General features: G+C 46.6%; 1 protein-coding gene across 5 annotated transcripts in view; it reads left to right on the forward strand.

Annotated features, from left to right (window-relative positions):
* smarcd3a (SWI/SNF related, matrix associated, actin dependent regulator of chromatin, subfamily d, member 3a) overlaps positions 1–17,408 on the forward strand; it is a 56,257-nt gene extending 38,849 nt beyond the window's left edge. For 3 of the 5 annotated variants that reach the window (XM_036518809.1, XM_036518805.1, XM_036518807.1), the window contains 12 exons: positions 1,147–1,189; positions 2,960–3,082; positions 3,657–3,779; positions 4,673–4,768; positions 7,717–7,725; positions 10,122–10,223; positions 12,054–12,215; positions 12,771–12,868; positions 13,422–13,557; positions 14,349–14,471; positions 14,781–14,882; positions 15,100–17,408. In XM_036518809.1, the coding sequence (XP_036374702.1) occupies positions 1,147–1,189; positions 2,960–3,082; positions 3,657–3,779; positions 4,673–4,768; positions 7,717–7,725; positions 10,122–10,223; positions 12,054–12,215; positions 12,771–12,868; positions 13,422–13,557; positions 14,349–14,471; positions 14,781–14,882; positions 15,100–15,153 (1,171 nt within the window). In that variant the 3' untranslated portion in view covers positions 15,154–17,408. The remainder of the gene's footprint in view (positions 1–1,146; positions 1,190–2,959; positions 3,083–3,656; positions 3,780–4,672; positions 4,769–7,716; positions 7,726–10,121; positions 10,224–12,053; positions 12,216–12,770; positions 12,869–13,421; positions 13,558–14,348; positions 14,472–14,780; positions 14,883–15,099) is intronic. The other 2 variants (XM_036518806.1, XM_036518808.1) reach the window with 1 other exon arrangement.
* Positions 17,409–20,809: the final 3,401 nt, after the last annotated feature.

Raw genomic sequence — 20,809 nt, forward strand, 5'->3', positions numbered from 1 at the left:
CCTCGTTCCTCTGCATCGTTTCTCAGCCTGCCGCGGGAGTCTCCTCGGACTGGACCCCACGGGGGCCCACCCGAATGAGCTCGCTGCTCGTGGGCGAAGCAGAGGATCATGGGAGAGGTTACCAGTGACTCTTCCCGCCGCAGCTGGCTCATGGTTTATTGATTCAGCGCCGTCCCCCGGCGACGTCCCCGGGACCCCCCCCACCCCAGCTCCGGCAGCAGCGGCGCTTTTCCGCACGGGGGGGGGCCCAGCAGGCCGGTCCCACCCACGCTAACGAGACGTGCGATTTAAAGAGACAGCCACGCCGTCTGGCGGCACCCCCCGGAGACCCACGCCGGGGGTGTGATGAAGCTTCGCATCCCGCTACCAAACTCCAACCAACACCGGCAGCGCAATCATGTCACAATTAGACATTCTGCTGTATGACTGGGGTTTACAGCTACTGTATGAAAATGGCTACAGTAAACTGTGGAGCTCCTGGCCTCCAAGCTGTGACCAGATAAAATAAACACAGCCGGGATGTAGATATTGTGCACTGACCTGTAGATAGGGTTGAGGTCAGCTCAAAGCTGAAGAAAGCTTCCAGCAGTGAGTGAACTGATTGAGGAGCTGGACGTAAGAATTCAATGTGTCCGTGAAGAAGTTGCTGTTGAAGCATTCCGAATTGAATTTATTGAGAAGGGCCAATGGCAGGCGTCGACGCCAAATTCTGGCAGCAAAGAGCTGGAAGCACCCAGAAGGCAAACCTGGAAAGCCACCGGAACATGGGATAAAGAGAGGTGTGGGGAGGAGGAATTGGCCACACCAACACACGCACATACACATACATACGCATACACACACACACAATCACACGCTTGCACTCACCAGCTCAGAGGCGTGTCCAAACGAGAGAGAGCCTGGTGGAGAGGTGGAAGTGAATTGGCTGTGCTTCTGTCCCTCCTGGTGGCAGGGTCCTCACTCTCCCCCCCCTCCCCTCTCCTCCTCCTCTGGATACTCACAAACAGCTGGGAACAATGTCTGGATGTGTCCCAGTAATTTAGCAGATGGCCCGTGTACTCCACTATCTGTCACCATAGTAACATGCTCTTTTTTTCTTTCTTTCTTTCTCTTTCCCTATCCCCCCCACCACCACCACCTCCATAGTGCCAAGAGAAGGAAAATGGCAGACAAGATTCTCCCACAGAGGGTGAGGCGCTTTTCTGTGTTTGTTTGTGTGTTTGTGTTGCTTGTTTGGCGACAGGAACGTCGGGGGTTGCGTTCCGCGATCGCGGGGGTTTCAGGTGCGGCAAGAGGGAGAGCGGATACGGGAGGCAAGGGGGGGGGGGGTCGTTTCGGGGGTGCGGCATTATCGAAAACAACGAGTCGCCGAGTTGTTTAAACCCAGGCGGCGGCCGCAGTGGTCGGGGGAACTCGAGGGAGGTCGAATTGTCAAGGGGGTGGGGGGTAAGGGTTGGTGGGGAGGGTTCAGGGGGGCCGGGGGCAGGAGCCAGGCGGTTGGCAGGACTGGCGAGTGACAGATCAATCGTTACAGGCGGACTGCGGCGGGGTTCCGGGAGGCGGTGCGGCGTCCGCTGGCGGGGTTTTTTCGGACGCGCCCCGCCGGCACGAGCTGCAGCAGACGCCTCCACGGGGCATCACAGAGACCCTGTCATTACCGCCATTACCGCGCTCTCGGGGCTGTCTGCTCGGCTGTGTGCTCGTCGGCCGTGTGCGCCTGTGTGTGCGTGTGTGATTTGTTTCGGGTTTTTTTGGAGCCGGGCATTGTGATTTCGATGGGCGCTGTGTTCGGTTTTCGTTTCCCCCCTCTCCATCCCTGGAGCCCGACAACATCATAGCCGTTTTCGCGTTTACACCACTCCCCCCCCCCCCCCCCCCCCCCCCGGGGCCTGGAGATAACACGACACAGGACCGAGGCAGATTTAGGGAGGGAGAGAGAGACACAGAGAGATAGAGAGAGAAAAAGAAAGGGAGAGAGAGAGAGAAAGAGAGAGAGACAGTTAGAAAGGGAGAGAGAAAGAGAGAAGGAAAAGCAGCATCCAGGAGCTACCGGGTAGCAGTGTGAGAATCTCTGGGCCGTAGCCCAGTTTGGACTGCAGCCGAGAGGCACAGCAGATCCTCATCTGGAGACCTGCATGCTAATACGGCACCGAGGAGGACAGTCCGGTCCTGCTTCACCTGCTTCTCACGCCCCCTCAGAGAACCACTCATCATCTCCCTGACTCACAATGACCAAATGTAATAACCGACTCTGGGATGGACTTACTCTGGTCTTAATGGGCCTCGGTGCGCATAATCCAACGCTCATATGTCATTGTGGAAAACATGGCCACCGAGATGGCTGTTAAAAGCAAATGCTTTACCAAGAACGAGATTTGCTGACTGACTCAGATCTAGTCTGTGTCGAGTAGCACGTTTTCGTTGGAGCAGGAAGGCGCATGGGCCCTCTACATTTTTCAACATTTAAAATCCATTCAGCCCCTGCATAATAATGTAGTCACGCACTACATTCTGTTTACAACTGCAGATGCTGGAGTTAGTAAAAGGTGGCCATGCAGGTTTAATGAGCTTCTGGTGTCAGCCATTATGACCGGAGGGCATCGATGCAGCTCTGTGCTACAGAGAAAGGCTGATGTAATGTGTAGCAAAACCTGATGTCTGCAATATTCATAGCATCTCCAAGACCCTTGAGAGAGAGAGAGAGAGATGCCTTATAGAAAGGCTTGGCGGTCTCTGGAACCGCTCGGTTATCAGAGTGTTGAAATTGCTCGTTGGGTAATGATGTCTGGTGTCTGGCTCCTGGGTCCTTTCTCGGATTGATGTCTTTTGAGCAATTCCCGGAGAAAGGTCATTTGCTGACAGAAAACCTCAAATAATAAGTTGGTGAAAAAAACATGACAGTTCTGTTGTTATTTAAGGCATGTTCACACGTTCATCCACTCTCCCCCTCCCCCATCAGATCCGTGAGCTGGTCCCAGAGTCCCAGGCTTACATGGACCTCCTGGCTTTCGAGAGGAAACTGGACCAAACTATTATGAGGAAACGGGTGGACATTCAGGAGGCTCTGAAGAGACCAATGAAGGTATATTCTCCGCATATCTGCATGTCACTCAATTTACCATTGAATGGTCTGCTCAGAAAAAGGAATATCCAAAAAGCAAGTTTGTTAGAAAGGTTAGTGAGGAAATCGAAGCCTTCCAGTTCTGCCATCCCTATTCTTCTGCACATTAAGATAACCCGAATCAGCTGGTCTCCATAATTTGCTGTAATAAAAACCTGTGCATCAGTCCTGGATGTTCTGATAACCCACAAGTATGAAATGTATATAACAGATATATAACTCTCCTACTATGGTAGTCTGACTTTGTCTCAGATAGGTGATTACAGTGATAACACTTGCAGCTTAATTACAGTTTGTTGATAAAGGTCTATAGATTTTGTCTGGAGCATGAAGACTTAAATGGACATTTACAGACTTAGATGACCCTGTCTAGGACAGTATATAGGAGGAGATGGACCACTGACATAGGATCAATCCAGGCATAAAAGGCCGATGAAAATAAACCTCAGCAGCTAGGGTATCAGCAGGCTGAGGGGTAGTGACGTCACACGTCCATGTTCATGCTCGCGTGACCCGTATCCGTCTGCGCCCGCAGCAAAAGCGCAAACTGCGGCTCTACATCTCTAACACCTTCAACCCCGCCAAACCCGACGCCGAGGATTCCGACGGCAGCATTGCGTCGTGGGAGCTGCGGGTAGAGGGGAAACTGCTGGACGACGTGAGTAGGCTGCCCGTTTCTCTCGGTCTGTCGCTTTCAGCCTCCGCGTGGGTCCCTCTTTTTGTCTGTCGCGCCTGTCTGTGAAAGCTCGCGGATCTGCTTGCTTCATAATTCAGCCGTTCTGCAGCCTTCCCCGTATCAAAACGCTTCTCAATGTGCTCTTACACAGAAGTGAGCTGAAGCCATGCTGAGCTGCCGACGTGCTTTATTAAAAATTTGTGCTGATGTTTCCCCGCTCTGTGCTTGCCACCCAAAATCATTGTTTGTCAGTTTTGATAATGGCATGGGCAGAACACCGGTCTCTTATTAGTGTTACATGTTAGAGATCAGTTTGGTAAGATCATAGGAGCTCTAGGTTTGTTTTCATTGCCCGTTGCAGAGCAGATGTGTTTTGTCTGTGGCTTTGTCTGTGGCGAATATACAGACCTGCTGTGGGCACAGCGGAGGTCAAAGCGAATATCGGTGCGGCAGCCAAAGTCTGATTCATTTGCAAGGTTAATTTCCACAGCTATTAATTCCACATTACCAGGAATAGATTCATTTTGCAGTAGACTTGCATCTGAGTTGTACGTTACTTAACACAGCTGCTCATACATCAGAATTCCAGGAAGCGATCCATATGGTTGTAATTAATCAGCTGTTAAAAATAATTGGAGTGTGATTAATTAGTAATAATCACTTGCATGACAGCAACCGCTCCCTTGAATTAGTGTGGGCCCTCCGCCCTGTGGGACCGGGTGCCTTAGAGTGTGGGACGATGTGGGTGGGCCGAGTGGGTGTCCCATGTCTTGTGGGGTGTGTTGGGGTGTGTGGGGAGTCTGGGACAGGTCTTGCAGTGACACTGAACAAGCACTTGTTTCCCTCCCATCCCCCAACACCCCCCGTCCATTCAGCCTGGCAAACAGAAGAGGAAGTTCTCCTCCTTCTTCAAGAGCCTGGTGATCGAACTGGACAAGGACCTGTACGGACCCGACAACCACCTGGTTGAGGTTAGGACGCCGTCACCCGAGTGATCCAGCTCCTTCTCTCTGTCTTTGCCTCCTACCACTCTGCTACACTGTTGTGTCTCTTTGTCTTTTCTGTGTTGGACGACTGTGTTAACTTTAACCTCTCCCCTTGCACGACAACTTAACTTTCAGTGCCACCTGATCTTTTGTCGAATTTCATCTAATGTGCCGTAGTCTAAGCTGGGTTCAAACTGCACTATTATTTAATCACGGTAATGACAGAGTACAAATCTGAATCTCCCTGGCAATCAGTTGTTAAAAGCATAGCAGTGCAGTGGTGTACAGCTGGATCTTTCCAGCCTCCCCTTTTTATGCCCTGGGTCCAGTTTTCGAAGCGTGGTTCATTTCGCCATTCCATGCAGCTCTCTCTCCCAGTCGCAGTGCGGTTGTGTGCGGCTTGCCGGGCGCGCGCGGGGTGTGTGCACGATCTGAGCATTCCAGTCCATTCAGCGGCCTCACGAAAGCCGTCCTTGGCTGGGACACGTCACTGGTTGGTGAACAAACGGAGGCCGGCTCGCTCCTGTGAAAGACACGCCGATTCGAGCTGAAGAAAAAAAAAAGCCGGCCCCTGGAGCGAACTGCATGGCTTCGAGTGCCAGGCAATTTTCGCTCTGAAGTCCTTTTCTATCCAAGAGAGGTCGCTGCGAGATTGTCAAGGTTGGCGCGGAAGCTATTACAGCTCGCTTTGTGCAGAGACCCAGTAGGAATGCCACCCCGGCATTCTGTCAAAAGGGAGCCTTTGTGCTGCACAGATGTAAAATTAAAAGTTCCTGCAATGAAGTGGCACCTTCTATGCAAGCCGTGTCCAAAGGAAAACATTGCGCGGCCATCGTTTGAAAGCAACTTGACTCTCGCTGTGACCAGAACATTCTTTTGAGGACGGCTTCTCTCGGTGATGTGGCGCATACTGTCGGGCACAAAGAAATCAAGTGGCTTCTGTTCAGGGCTCGCACAATGGCGTAAATGTGAGACAATTTGGAATGCTGGAATCCATTTTGAATTCACTTATTAGGATTGCTATTGTTATTACTGCTCTTGTACAGCATTGTCATCATTAGCAGTGACGTCACAATATTCAGCCATCACTGTGGTTTGAGATTTTTGGCCTTCGCTTTGATCATGGCCTCAACCAGCAAAGTTATGTGAAGGGACAATGCTGGTGGAGCGGACAGACTTAAAGCAGGTGACTTGAATTAAAGCTGGTTGTGTCATTAAGGTTATACATGCAGTGCTGGCACAAGAGCGAGTCTCTTACAGGCTTGTGAGCAGAGCTTGTCAGCCAATGAAAACGGGTCAGTGGTGCAGTGGGTGAGTAGTCCAGGAGCAATGTGAAACAGTGCGATGATTGTGTGTGGCCACCACCTGTGACCACCAGGGGGCGAGTTTGACAGTTGAGTTCTCTTCAGCTGCTGCGTACATCTTCCTCGCATATTGAGGAAATATTGTATTGTCTACAAGGAGTGGTGGAGTTCAGCTGGCCTGAAACTTCATTCTGTTAATTTTTATTTAATCAATTGCTCACATGCCTTTGCTGGATTTAAAAACAAGGATAAACAAATATGTTTGACCTTCAGATACCCTTTATAAAATCATAAATACACACATTACAATTCCCTCTGATAAAGCTTTAATTATCATACAAGTTTACTACAGTTCTTGTTGGAATTTAGTAGGTGCAAACTGAAATTACATTTCAACTGCAAACTGATGGCTAAATTGCTTCAATCTTGAAACCTGACAAAATATTCTTACTTATAGCTGTGATTGGATTTATAGCAAGCTTGAAACTGTGCAGATTTATGGTCAGCTTGAGATTTCATAAGCCACAGGGGACTGCTGACAGCCAGTATAAAGGAACATTCAATTATGCAACATACCAATAAGAAACAGCAGGTTTGTCTAACAGCCATTTCCTGTAGAACCAGATCAAGAAGCAGCCACAGAGTTACGGAATAATAAAGAGCCAACACAAAGAAGTGAACACCGCACTGAAAGTACATACTGATCAGAAGCAAGAGATGAGGAATTTACTGAGTGACAGTATGAGGATTTATTGGATCCATCTGCAGAGACCTATCACAAACAAATAAGAACAGAGTGACAATTGATAATATAGAGTCAGGCAGCTCGACAGGAACAGTTGGTGGTTCTTCTGCGTCCTGGAGTCTTGGTCAGTCCTTTGTAACCTTACAGGGCGGCACTGCTGACCAGTGGGCGGCGAAATATGGCTTACGAGTGGCTGCCCAGCACTGACAAGATGAGACACAATGTGATTTCTAAATCCCAGGACTTATGTAGCTACATTTTTACACCGCCTCATTTATAGTCGACACATGTAGCCTGTCAGGTTCATTTGAAGTGCACATCTCGTGATGCGTCGACTGGGACAATGTTTTATACTGCTTTTTAAAATCATAGATGTTAGTCCTTGAAATATGTGTTTCCCTGGACACGTGTTTCATTGCAATATTAGCAATACGAACATTGCAGCAGTAAAAGCATACAAGGATCCTTCAATGAAAAACATAACTCCATCTGATTGAAGTCACTCATAAATATATTTATTTATTCTTTCTTCACTTCATTTTGGTTAAAGAGCTACATCTCACATTTTACTGTGCCATAAGTGCAGCTCTCTAGAGTCTACGCCGCTCAAACACAATCAAGCTCGCACACAGTACTCTGGCAACATGGTTGTATCAACAGGATCAGACAGCTCCAGTGTCCCCGTAATGTTGTAAGAAAGTTGCTTGTTACTTGGGAAATTGTGAAGTGAGAATGTTGTATTTTAGGTAGGAAATTATTTCAGACCATCAGACAGCTAACAAACAGCTAACATCTCCTTTTCCCCCCCTCTCCCTTTCTCCCATTTAATTACACTGGACTGCTGTATCTACCCCGTGGCTGTTCCGGAATGGTATTTACCACAGTGTTGCAAGGTTTGTTGCTGATTTGTTTCAACTATCATTTCTGCAGCACGGGCCAGTCCACTGCAGTCTTTGGGGGTGCCCCGTCAAGTGGAGTCAGACACTTAACAAGCAGGTGCTCCTCATTAAAATTACAGAGGCCAGGCTTGATCCTAGGACAATGCTCTCCTCTAGCTCCCCGCGGACAGGAGTCGGTTTGTCCTTGCCCCGACCCATCGGTGCCCTGCGAGCCGATCAGTCCCCAGTGCCTCCTGTTTATGACCCAGCTGTTGCCTAGGAAACACCACAAAGCCGAAAACAGTCTTGTTTATAGAGACAATGACTGTGTGTTGGGTGTCTGGCCAGCATCTCGTTGTGTCTCGTAAACTCAAGTTGCATTCATAACCTGTCGAAATCACATTAATGGCTGTGCAAAGTCACGTTCATAACCTGTCGAAATCACAGCCATAAATGTACGAAATCACATTCATAACTTCACAAAGTTACGTTCCTCACTACACAAAGTCACTTTCATAACCGCACAAATTCACAATCATAACAGCACAAATTCACATTCATCACCACACAAAGTCACATTCATAACCTCACAAATTCACAATCATAACAGCACAAATTCACAATCATCACCACACAAAGTCACATTCATAACCGCACAAATTCACATTTATCACCGCACAAATTCACAATCATAACCACATAAATTCACAATCATAACAGCACAAATTCACATTCATCACCACACAAAGTCACATTCGTAACCTCACAAATTCACAATCATAACTGCACAAATTCACATTCATCACCACACAAAGTCACATTCATAACCTCACAAATTCACAATCATAACAGCACAAATTCACAATCATCACCACACAAAGTCACATTCATAACCGCACAAATTCACAATCATAACAGCACAAATTCACATTTATCACCGCACAAATTCACAATCATAACCACATAAATTCACAATCATAACAGCACAAATTCACATTCATCACCACACAAAGTCACATTCATAACCACATAAAGTCACATTCATGACTGCACAAAGTCAGGTTCGTAAGCTTGCTGCGCCGTAACTCAGGCATGTACCGTAACCGCTTGGACAGTGCTGCCCTGGAGAGTATCGACCTGCCCGAGAGCCATTCAGGAGAAAAATGCAGTGGATGCCAACAAAGCAGCCTGCTGCCAATGAGAGGATCACAATGGCTGGGGAGGAGACGTGGGCAAGGACGGTCCGCGCTGGTGTCGTCCGCCCGCGTGCGTTTCCCTCGTGTCTGTTTCCCCCCAGGCAGCGAGGTGTCCTTCGTCCCGGTCCCCGCTCCTTTTCTCTGACACGGGCGGCGTTCTGAAAGGCCGCTTCCTTTTAAAGATGAAACGGGCTCAGTTTGAGGAGCGGAGCCATTCAAAGAGGCAAATCTGACTGAGGGAAAGTACAAGGTCAACACGGCTTTCACATGAGACTCTGCTTTAAGAGGAACACAGGCATATTCAGCCATTAGGGATCCATTCAGAGCCACCACTGTAGCTGGCCCGGCTCTGTCTTGTTCTGTGTCTCCTTCCTCGTTTTGTCTTCTTGTTTGGCTTGAGTTTATTTTTTCAGGGGCAAGAATAGCGCAGAGCATTTTGTCATGAAATGAAAGGAAATAAGGACAACCAGCGATTGGGAATCTTTACTTTCACAAGCCGTCCTCTACTCTCAGAAATGAAGTTTTCAAGGATTTCTTTTCCCTGAGTGTTTTGCTCATCCTGATCTTGTGAATGAGAAGTGTTGTCACCTGCATCTCGGTTTAAAGGCCATGATGATAGGTCGTGGATTATCTACCTGTATTTGAATGCGTGTGTGTGTGTGTGTGTGTGTGTGTGCATTCATGTGTGAGAGAATGGGTGAGAAAGGATTGTGGAGCAAGGGAGTGACTGAATATTAGAGAGTAAATGAGTATTGGAGAGTGAGTGAATTATGTGAATGAATTACTGATTCTTGGAAAGAAAGTGAGTATCAGTGAGTGAGTGAGTGAGTGAGTGAGTGAGTGAGTAGGGGGAGACTGTTAGAGGAAGGGAGTAAGGAAATAAATCACTCATAATAATGAGAATTGGAGAGAGGGTGAGTATTTGAACGAGTGAGTGAATGAGATATTATTGGAGATTGATTGAGAGTACGGGGGAGGGAGGGATTGAGTGAGAGTACGAGAGAGGGACATAGAAGGAGTGAATGAATGAGAGAGTATGGGAGAGGGTCATAGAGGGAGTGAATGAGCGGCTTTAGGGGTTGGTGGTATGAACACCGAGCCCGCAGGTTCTAAAGGCTACTCTGTGGTATACCATCAAGGTGTGTTATTACCTGTACTTGTGTCCTCTGTAGTGCTCCATTGAGGTGTTATTACCTGTGTTTGCATCCTCTGCAGTGGCACCGAACCGCCACCACACAGGAGACCGATGGCTTCCAGGTGAAGAGGCCGGGAGACGTGAGCGTGCGCTGCACCCTGCTGCTGATGCTGGACTACCAGGTGAGGGCGCCATTGGGACACTTCTCACTACGAGATAAGAGACACTACCTGATACCTCCGTTTAGATGTGAAGTCACAAGGGATACCTCAGCCTATCCAAGTAATAATTAGGTAGTAATTACCTAACGAATTCACTAATCTATTAGTTAGGTAACTGCATGATATTATCACTGGCAACTTCACCTGAATGCAAATACAGAAACACGGTCACTTCTAGGAAATGCTAAAACAAGGACAAACAGGCCACATAGCTGTGTAGGCCAAATGTAGGCCACATAACTAGGCAGCTTGTCTAAATCCTATCTAAATGTAGACCTTGTGAATTCAGATACAGCGCACAGCTGTGAGGCAGGGTGGGCAGCCATGAGGGGGCGCCGTCAGCACAGTGTGAAGGAGGAGGGAAGCACATGGACATATTTGCAATGTGTCCGCACCACCACAGAGGTGCTATCACGCTGCTGCGACATAGTGAGCACTGTAGCCCCCGAGAGGATGACAGGCTCGCAGACCCACAGGCTACTCAGCTAGCAGGGAGGCCACTCGTTCACGCACCTTGACAGCTTGTCTTTAGCTCATTTGTAGCAGTGCGAGTGTTTGACCAAGAAGTCGGATGTAACGCACTCTCACAAGCACTGGCTGTTTTTATATGCAAAACTTCACTGGCTATGCTAACAGAGAAAGTCTCGTTGGCTACGCTTGTAGAAAGAGTCTTTTTGGCTTCTCTGAAAAAGAAAGTCCCTTTGGCTACGCTAGATAGAGTGTTGTTGGATGCGCTTACAGAGAGAATTAACAGTGGCTACACTTACAGAGAGATCTCGCTGGCAACAGTGGTAGCCTCACTAGCTACACTGATGGGACAGTTTCAGTGGATGCATTTACAGAGAGACACATTGGCCACACTCACAGAGAGATCTCATTGGCTAAACTGATAAAAGTCACCCTGGCTACGCTGATACAGCCAGTCTCATTGGCTACACTAACAAAGATTTGTTTTGGAGAGGTGTATAATCTCTGTACAAGTAAATGAGCTGTTTCAGGAACACACTGTTCTTTGCGAGATAATTCTTGTCTGCTAGAAAAAAACATACAGAGTTGTAGATCAGCGAGAAAAACTTTGTCTCCAAAGTACCACCGCCCTTGAAAGTGACACTCTGTGTTCAGAAACAGTCCGTCCCCCGAAGGAAAGAGACCACAGCTCCTAATGTTTATCCTGCCAAGTAAGCTACAGTGAACAACCTAGCTATTTATACCGCACACAAAGTTTGGGCAGTACCATGGAGACTTAGACTTCCTCTGTCTGATATTATTCAGATTAAAAAAACCAAAGCCGTGTTTGCGGTGGCTTTGAAACCAGCTTCTACAGAAGAAGACAGGATAGCACATATGGTGCTGTAATTCCCAAGCATCACAGTATGGTATCAAATCAAATCGAAATATAAAACCGATCTTATTCTATTGTCATTGTTAAAATTATTGCCATTTTGGCATCTGAGCTACCGCACTGCAATATGCGTGTCTTGGAAATGGAATGGGGAAATATTTTAGAAGTATCAAGTGCAAAAAGGGTTTCTTTTATGTAGCAGGCACTATAAAATGTACAGTTCAACAGCCTGAGTCAAATGTCACATAATAATAGCAACACCAAGTGATATAGTGTGGGCAATCAATGCTGATGTGAATTGCTTGGGAAAGCAAATGGAAATAAGAATGGAAGTTGCAAGAAATAGTTGTGAAAGTTGTGAAATAATCATAATACTATGCAGCTGAAAGGAACATTCTAGAGGTACTCAGTGAACCCTGCTCCCACCCCCACCCCCTCGCTCCCTGCAGCCCCCCCAGTTCAAGCTGGACCCACGTCTGGCCCGCCTGCTGGGCATCCACACCCAGACGCGCTCGGCCATCATCCAGGCCCTCTGGCAGTACATCAAGACCAACAAGCTGCAGGACGCCCACGACAAGGAGTACATCAACTGCGACAAGTACTTCCAGCAGGTAGCGCCACCGAAAACAATCGTGGCTTTCATTACTGTTTTTGTTATCACACGGGGTGCATCAGCTGTGATAAGTGCTTCCAGCAGGTACCGCTCCTTCCTCTGACGTTGCCAGAGCCGCTAACAAAACAATCCTCTCTCACTTTCATTATTGTTTTCTTTATTATACGGAAGACATAAACCATGACAAATGCTTTCAGCAGGTGTCACCATCACCATAATCATCACTATCATTTTGATTACTGTCTTTGCTATTATACGGAATAGATCAGCTATGACAAGTACTTCCAGCAGGTATTTCCACCTCCTCTGACAGTATCATAACATCTGTCACCGCCACAGAGAGCACTAGCCGGTTCAGTGATAAGGGAAAGTTTAAGATTTTGTCTTCAGTAGTTTGACATTAGCTTCACCTGCACCATCAAGGACAGAAGGGATAGATAGAATGAGACAAAATCCAGGGATGAGTTCTGGCCAACACCATCAGAGGAAGTACCTGTGTGTGTATGTGTGTGTATGTGCATGCGGGCTGACTCTCCCCTCTCTCCTATGTAAGATTTTCGACTGCCCGCGCCTGAAGTTCTCTGAGATCCCCCAGCGTCTCACCAACCTGCTGCTGCCCCCTGACCCCATTGTTATCAACCACGTCATCAGGTGCGCCGTCGAACGCCCTGAACGTCACATTGAAGTCTGCCTTTCACGCAGCGGTCGACAAGACCACTCAACTTCAGCCCACCAGCAGACCAATGACAGAGCCAACCAACTACTGCTAGATGTCACGATGCTAATTCGGACATAGAAGGAAAATCTCTTTTTATATCACATGCAAGTGATAGTGTCCGGGTTTAAGCCCTAATGACCTGGTTATGTTGTCGTTGGGTTAGACAAACACGCCCCAGAGGCTTCCCCATAATTCAGCCTTTTCAGCACAATTTTCTGTGAAAATGTAAATGTAAGTGAAAAGTAAGAAAAATGTTATGTGCTACATGCTGTAATCTGGGCATGTGTCGATACAGCTTGATACAAGAGCAGACCACTCATGTTCTTTGCCCTATAAAACCCACCACTTAAGACATAACCAAAAATAAGCATGTCTGAATGGTACAGCTCTGAGATGGAGGTGGATAGCTGATTCAGAGATAAAGAGGTTAAGGGGCTATTGGTCACATTAAAGATGTCTTCTGCTGCCTGTGTCGGGTCTTGACAGCGTGGACCCGAATGACCAGAAGAAGACGGCCTGTTACGACATCGATGTAGAAGTGGAGGACCCACTCAAGAGCCAGATGAGCAGCTTCCTGCTCTCCACAGCCAACCAGCAGGAGATTGCGTCCCTGGACAACAAGGTCAGCCAATAGTGGCTTCAGACTGCGTGCAGCACGGCCAATCAGGGCAGTTGATTTTCCTGTCTGCCTGTGGTGGAGAAATAATGTGAAATGTCTAGGCCAGCTGTGTGTTTCTCTGAAGTCTTCTGCTGTTGATGTGAAAATATAACCCATTCTAAGCCTCATTCAATCACATGGTGATTAATATTCTAGCAGTGTTTCAAGTATACATGCAGTGCAATATGTCACACGCTAGATGTCAGTATACTCTCATCATTTTTTATCAGCACAGACTAGTCATTATTTTTCCTAATATACCAAGCATGTGTTTACATGTGTTACACAAGATCTTTGTGTGGTCAACATATTTAATACATTATATGGCAACAAACAAAATCAATCAGTTAAAATGCACTGTGTACAGTATATTTATCAGGGCCTACTTTGAACTGTGTCTTGAATCTGCCATGTAATACAATGTCTACCTTTGTTCTATATGCATTCAATTTAATATCAGAAACACACCACTATACCAGTACATAACTACAGTGCAGACTTAATTTCACCAATTATGACTGGAGTTGTTATTCTAGCAGTGCATCTGGATTTGGATCTGTGGGCTAGGCTAGGGACAGGATTTACCTTGATGGTGAGATAAACTCCTACTTTGCAATAAACAGACTGTTTCGAAATGGGTTTAGCCGTTGGAGGATCCATTAGTCACTGCAGACTAGCATAGAATATTAGGTCCTGTGCCTAGAATCTTCCCTTTACAGGAAATGACATCACAAAGCACCCTGTCCTTTTCCCAGATCCACGAGACCATTGAGTCTATCAACCAGCTCAAGATCCAGCGGGACTTCATGCTGAGCTTCTCCAAGGACCCCAAAGGTTACATCCAGGACTGGCTCATATCCCAGACCCGGGACCTGAAGGTAAGTCACCAGCACGCTAGCTCAATGAGATGACTTGCAGCACCATCTGAGCTAAAACATACCCCCTGACAATGTTGCTCTGATATTGTAGCGAAAGGGTAACATTTATAAGATGTAACAGGGATTTTATGGATTGGTTGGTTTGCATAGCAGGAGCCCTGTTGGCCAGTTTCATTAGTAAAACATCTTCCACACAGCTGTAATGACCATTGCGGCTAACAGTAGTCAGTGATTAGCTACAATGGTCAAGTCCATCACAAACAGGGGGAGGGTCTTTTTTGAAGAGCTGTGCTTGTTGATTGGCTGCAGATGATGACGGACATGGTGGGAAACCCAGAGGAGGAGAGGCGGGCGGAGTTCTACCACCAGCCATGGTCCCAGGAGGCTGTTAGCCGCTATTTCTACTGTAAGGTGAGGTCACTCTGACAGTTCAGGTTCATAGTGTACAGTAGAATTTGGTGGGTAATAAAGTTACAGTTCAATTTTCATATGCAGTGAAAAGATCCATATTCTTTTGGGATGAGTGTTTCATTGAGAGCTTAGATGCTCTTTGGCTGTGATACTGTATGTTATGTTTTGGTATGTTTTCTCCCTGCGAGAGACACTATTCTCTTGCCACTGTCCACAGATCCAGCAACGAAGACAAGAGCTGGAGCAGGCCCTGGCTGTGCGCAACACCTAAACCCTTCCCCGGGGAAACAGCGGCACTCCCCACTTCTGTCCTCCCCCAACTCCCAGTTCTGGCGGGATGCCCTCCCGTGTCTGCTATTTTTGTTCGTTTGTCATTTCTACTCATTGTAGTGACCTGCTGTGACCTCTAACCTGTGACCTGTGACCAATCACACGTGTCCTGTTTTTCGGGGCCACTTCTGAAACCAAGCCGTGACACATGAACACCACTTTGTGTCAGCCAACCCCCCCTCCAAAGCTCGCAGGATCACAGAAAACACCTCCTCCTCCCCCCTTTGTCCCATCACACCTTCAAGACGTCCTGGATCTCCAGTCTTTCGTACACCTGAGGTTTTAAAATATCAAATACCTGCATTTCCAGCAGAGCCACAGAGACCTTTAAACATCAAAACCATTATCTGTATGAACTGTACAGTTTTCTTTGAACCGTTTGGATGCAGATGGTGTTGTTCTCACCCTGAAGCATGCTGGTACATTTCCCGACCAGACTTTTGACACCAGGGCGCAATTAGCGAAGAGGAAGGCACTAAAGCCGTCCTCACTGAGGGGAACCCCACGGTGTTTGAGCCACGGCGTCCGCTGCCTGTGCTGTTGACAGTGTCAGTATTCACTAGTGTCAGTGTTGAGATCGCAGCGTTGAAGCCACAGTATTGTGAGACCTGCAGTATTGTGTCTATGCTGTTTCTTAGAGCTCCTGACCCTCTGTCAAAAAACTGTCCCTATTTGTCACTTAACCACGCATGTCTGTAAACCTCACAATATAGTAGTTTGGGATACACAGACTGGACTAGCTGGTCAGCCAGTCACAGGCAGTTAGATTGATGGGGAGGTCTTATGGGTTTTGTATATAGTTGAGATTGTGAGCATTCTCTGCCCAAACAGGAGATATATCTTTTTATAATTTTTTTTATCCAACCCACCTTCAAAAGCAGGGTCTCCCCACTAAATACACACTGATGGAGACAAATGGAAATTAGAACACACTACATAACCATACCTGCCAGTAACAGTAAGCATACAGAGAAAGATCCTTTTCTCGAGTCTGCAGCAGAATGATACAAGAATATGTGAAGTGGTGGAGCAGTAATAACCACCAGCCTCAAGGGGGAGCCTGTGTGTCCGCATTGCCTTTATCTGCAGTGGCGATGCTGCACCTTACACTCAAAGAGGTCCCTCACTGCCCACTATGGATGGATTTAATAGCGTGGCCAACGGCCTGTATTTTTTAATGGCACGACCCACATCATCACCAATTGACCTTTCAGTGACACCCCGGCACCAGATGCCCCTGAATTCAATCCCCGCCTAATATCCCCAGCTGAGTCATACCAAAGACTTTAAAAATGGCACCCGCGGTGTCTCCTTGCTGGGGTGGGGGCCCCGTGGCAAACCCGCACACCAGGGAGCGTGTCATGCCACAGAAACGGGGGGGGGGGGGTGTGGTTTAAACGAGCGGCGACCCTAACGGCAGCCCACAGCAGCTGGGAATGGCCGTCGTAGCTGTCACAGAAAAGGGAAACGGACTGGAGTGGAGTCCGCTTCTGGAGAGCACTTCTACGCCACCAGCAGCCTGTGTGAAAAGAGGGCTTTTTATCCTCTTTTATTTCATGTCGTAGAACCCCCCCTCCCCCAACGTCCTCATGCTTAGAAGAATTTAAAAAATACTCAAGGACACCTGTTTCTTTCAGCTCCCGAGACTTCTCAGTTAGCTGAATTTCAAAAGGCTGCGCTGCACTAAATTGTGTGACTGCGTTTCATTTCAAACAGTCATTGAATACCTTGGCTTCAAGGTAGGGGGCCAGGGGGTAGGACAAGGAGGGCTTGAGCCGCTGCCCTTTTGATCCTAAAGTCTGAAAGAGTAAGTGCCCTTTCCAGTCAGATTGATCTTCTCTGAGCCCCTGCCCTTCAGAAAGTCCCTCCAGGGCCCTGCTTGGCTTAAAGCTTTAGGAGTGCTCTGCCAGCTGACATATGGCCCGAGTGTTGTACTGCAAAACACTGAGCCGGTGTTTTGAGACTTTTGTGCGTTAGTTAGGGCATCAGAAGGGATGTCAGGGTCGGTGAGGGACGTTAGTACACCGACGGAGGCCGTTGCTTACTTCACCATGTCTCTGTGCTACCTGGTTGACGAGTCACTTATTTTACCACTTGTCTTCATATTGCCAGGTCTAAGTCTCACCGATGGCTGTCGTTCGAGTTCACTGACAAGCTCACTGTACAGACAGGTCACCATTTCAAGCATTTTTCAAAACCATCGTATATATGTATATACGATGTATATGTATGTACCAATGTATATATGTATCAAGTATTGTATACAATAATGGCCCAGGACATTTCATGTTAAAACACGACTGCAGCGCTGTCGCTATGGGGAAACGTCAGGACAGACCCCAGCTAACACATAATGTTCTTACGATGCTACTGCAACGTTGTAACAGTGTTATTATGTTACTGCCAAGCCACAGGTGAAAGTGGGTTATTTTTTAGCTGGAAAGTAGTCACGAGTCCCGTTCACCTCCATCTGTGAAACAGCTGTGTGTTACACTAGTGTTTTGAATGCATGAAAGTGGAATGTGATATAATCAGTGTTATTCTGCAGTGTTCAGTCATGAGAGAAGATCTATGCTAGAAGGTCTGTGCTGACCTCCAACTTCACATGAAGGAAAAAATAACAATACCACCAACTGCCTGAGGAGGTGGTATATGGAGAGCCAAACAATACATTTCTGTTACATTTTAGCAACAATGACCTTGCAAGTGTGTGCCACATCACAAATTAACAATCAAATATAGTGTGGAGATGGAACAGCTTGTGACTGTGAGTGTATTTTCAGGGACTGCCAAAAAATTCTATTCTGAGCATGAGAGAGCAGCATTCAACTCGAAAAGGAGGCCCTGCCTCTCTTTAAAATACCCCCCATCAAAACCCAAGAGCTCCCATCCAAATCCATCAGCACAATGTGAGCCTCCTTTTAATGTATGTAGTCATGGCAACGGTAGCTGCAGCAACTGAGGGCCAAGGATCCAAGTGTCCCATTTGAACCTGCCATAGCTTTAGTACTGAACTAGCTTTAGCGTCCCTAAAGTAGCGAGATCATATTGAAGACAGAGAACCTGTCTCCTTACACTAAGGGTGGCAGAAGAGCTACAGAACAAAACCACAGCAAAGGTCAGAAAGTGGTTTAACACATGGTGTTATCAAAACTGATCAATAGCTTCATGGAGCTACAAATTTAACACACTTTGAAGAAACGTGTGTATAAAAAAGATGAGTGTCCATATTCTTTGAAGGAGCTGGGATGTGATAATTGTTTTCATTATTGGAAATGTAACACTGTGATGCTATCATTGGTGAGACATTGACAGGCAATTGTGGATGGCATTGACAGGGATATAGAATTATTAGAATGGTCAAACTTGTTGCTTTGGTTTGCCTGAAACTCACCCATCCACAGTGACACTCTGAATGGCTAAAAACACCTTCTAAAAAACACCATCTAAATGTTGTAAAAATGCAGTAGCTTCTACCAAGGACAAGTAATTTAAACTGAGATTGCATCCCATCAGATATGACTGCCTCGCCCTTGAATTGAGTAGAACGGGTCTAGTCGTTCTGTTTCTATGGTTGTAGCGGTACTGAGCCAATTCACAACTGGAGAAAGCAGGAGCCAGCTCAGCGTGCCAGACAGGCGCAGCAGAAAGCTGGCCTAACTGCATGCTCTTGTGCTGCCAGTAAAAGGCAATAAATCTGTCAGGCTGATTGTAAATGACGGTATTTTTCAATGCTTGACAAAAAGACAATAAAAATCCAGCTGCATGAACACACATTATAGAATGTGTACGTTACACAATTTTCATTTTTCCTGTCTGAGGGCACCTGTACATATTTTTAAAAATATGATTGTCCATTTTGCCCACAATTTAGCATCGGAATGTAACTGCGTAGTTACACGAGCATCGGTGATCTGTATAGATCCTGCAGGATTCCTCCCAAATAAAGGATTGAGCACCCTGCTTTTAACCGTTCTCACGAGATCCCTCACACTTACATCTCACAAGAGAATGTGGAAGTTATAGAAAAAAAATGGAGGAAGTAAGTTTTGCTTCCATTAACCCACCCACAGGGGGCAATGCATCTGTGAGTGTTAGGGTCCTGAACCATTGCCGGTTGCTAAATCAGCACTCTTTCATTTTGTGAGACTTATTTGCATCAACATGTGCCAGGGGAGATGCCATTGACAGCAGCCAGGTCCTGAATGGATGGCACAACTGTCTGTCACGTCATGGTACCTATGAAAAAAAAATTTTTTTTTTTTTTTGTACTTTTTGAAAATGCCTGTGAAAGCAATGTCAAAAGTCAAAGAAACCCATTGCCTCTAAAAGATGTTTTTTAACCTGTGCATGCTGCATGGACGTTACATTTTATATTTTGAAGAATAGTTTTGTTTTTTTTTTTTTAACTTGAGGACATGAAAATAATCTCTGAATCTGGCCATTTGCCCCATTGTGATAAGTAACCCTCTGGCCCTCTGTGAACTGGGAACATTGTTGTATTGTTGGCCTGTAAAGATTTCCTGCATGTGAAAGACAAGAATGTTCTTCTCTAGCTACAAGCAGATGGGGCCTGCAGTTTCCATCTCTGATTTTCAGGGGAGAATGATGGGTCCTTGCAGTATTCCTAGCGGTTTTGATCGGTCAAGATTACTGGATGGAGGTTTGTTCCGGCATCACACCTGACTGGACTGTCCTGCTTTTCCATGGTGAGGGGACTTCAGACTCCGACCCTTGCTGAGGGATGTAGTTTTCCTGCATGGAAATTCTGGAATACGGAGACCCCAGGAATCGGTTTCCCCTCAACATTCTTCCCCACAATGGGACCCAGAGCCCTCCATCTGTACAGCACCGCACCTCACCCCTTGGACCCGCTATAAAAATCGATACCTTTTTACTACTACAAGTGTAATGGCATTGTATTCTGAAGAAAAAAAGAAGCTGTGACATTTTGAGACTTGGATGTAAATGACAGTAGCGTTTGCCAAAGTCTGTACCTTTAAGACTGTCATGGTAAAGGATGTGTCCTGTTTTCAGGGTAACGTGCGATGTCAGTCGGGCTGTTCTGGGTTGGTGTGGGTTCCGTCTGGGTTTCTGCACTGAAACTTCCATTAGTTTCCCTGCCCAACACTGTTTTTAATTTCTGGTTACTACATGTTGTATTACTAGAAAGACTGGCTGCACTATTAAACAGCCTCATCAGTGAAGCTAGTCCTGTGGAAAAACATAGGCTTTGTAACGTTTAACCAAAAAAAAGCCAGCCTCTTCTCCGAGAGGCTGACATTCTAACGTAGTTGTTTGACAGACATTTCCAATCTGACTCATTGTCCCCCATGTTGTACGAGTGTGTCCACTCTGGTCTGAAGGATGTCCTTGCAGAAAATCTCTGCTGTAACATAATGGTTTACAAAACTGTTGAACAAGTTTGTTTTTCATGTTGTGCCTTTAAAAGTAAAAAAAAAAAGAAAAAAACATCAGTGAGTGACAAATGGCCTTGGACGACATAATGTTAATATCGTTTAACTTGTCTAGGGAAAGGCTGATATAACGTATTTAAACCCTCCCTAAAGAGGCGTAGTGTGTATGTGTGTGTCAGG

The sequence above is a fragment of the Megalops cyprinoides genome, chromosome 24 (genome assembly GCF_013368585.1).
Source record: "Megalops cyprinoides isolate fMegCyp1 chromosome 24, fMegCyp1.pri, whole genome shotgun sequence".
Lineage (NCBI taxonomy): Eukaryota > Metazoa > Chordata > Actinopteri > Elopiformes > Megalopidae > Megalops > Megalops cyprinoides.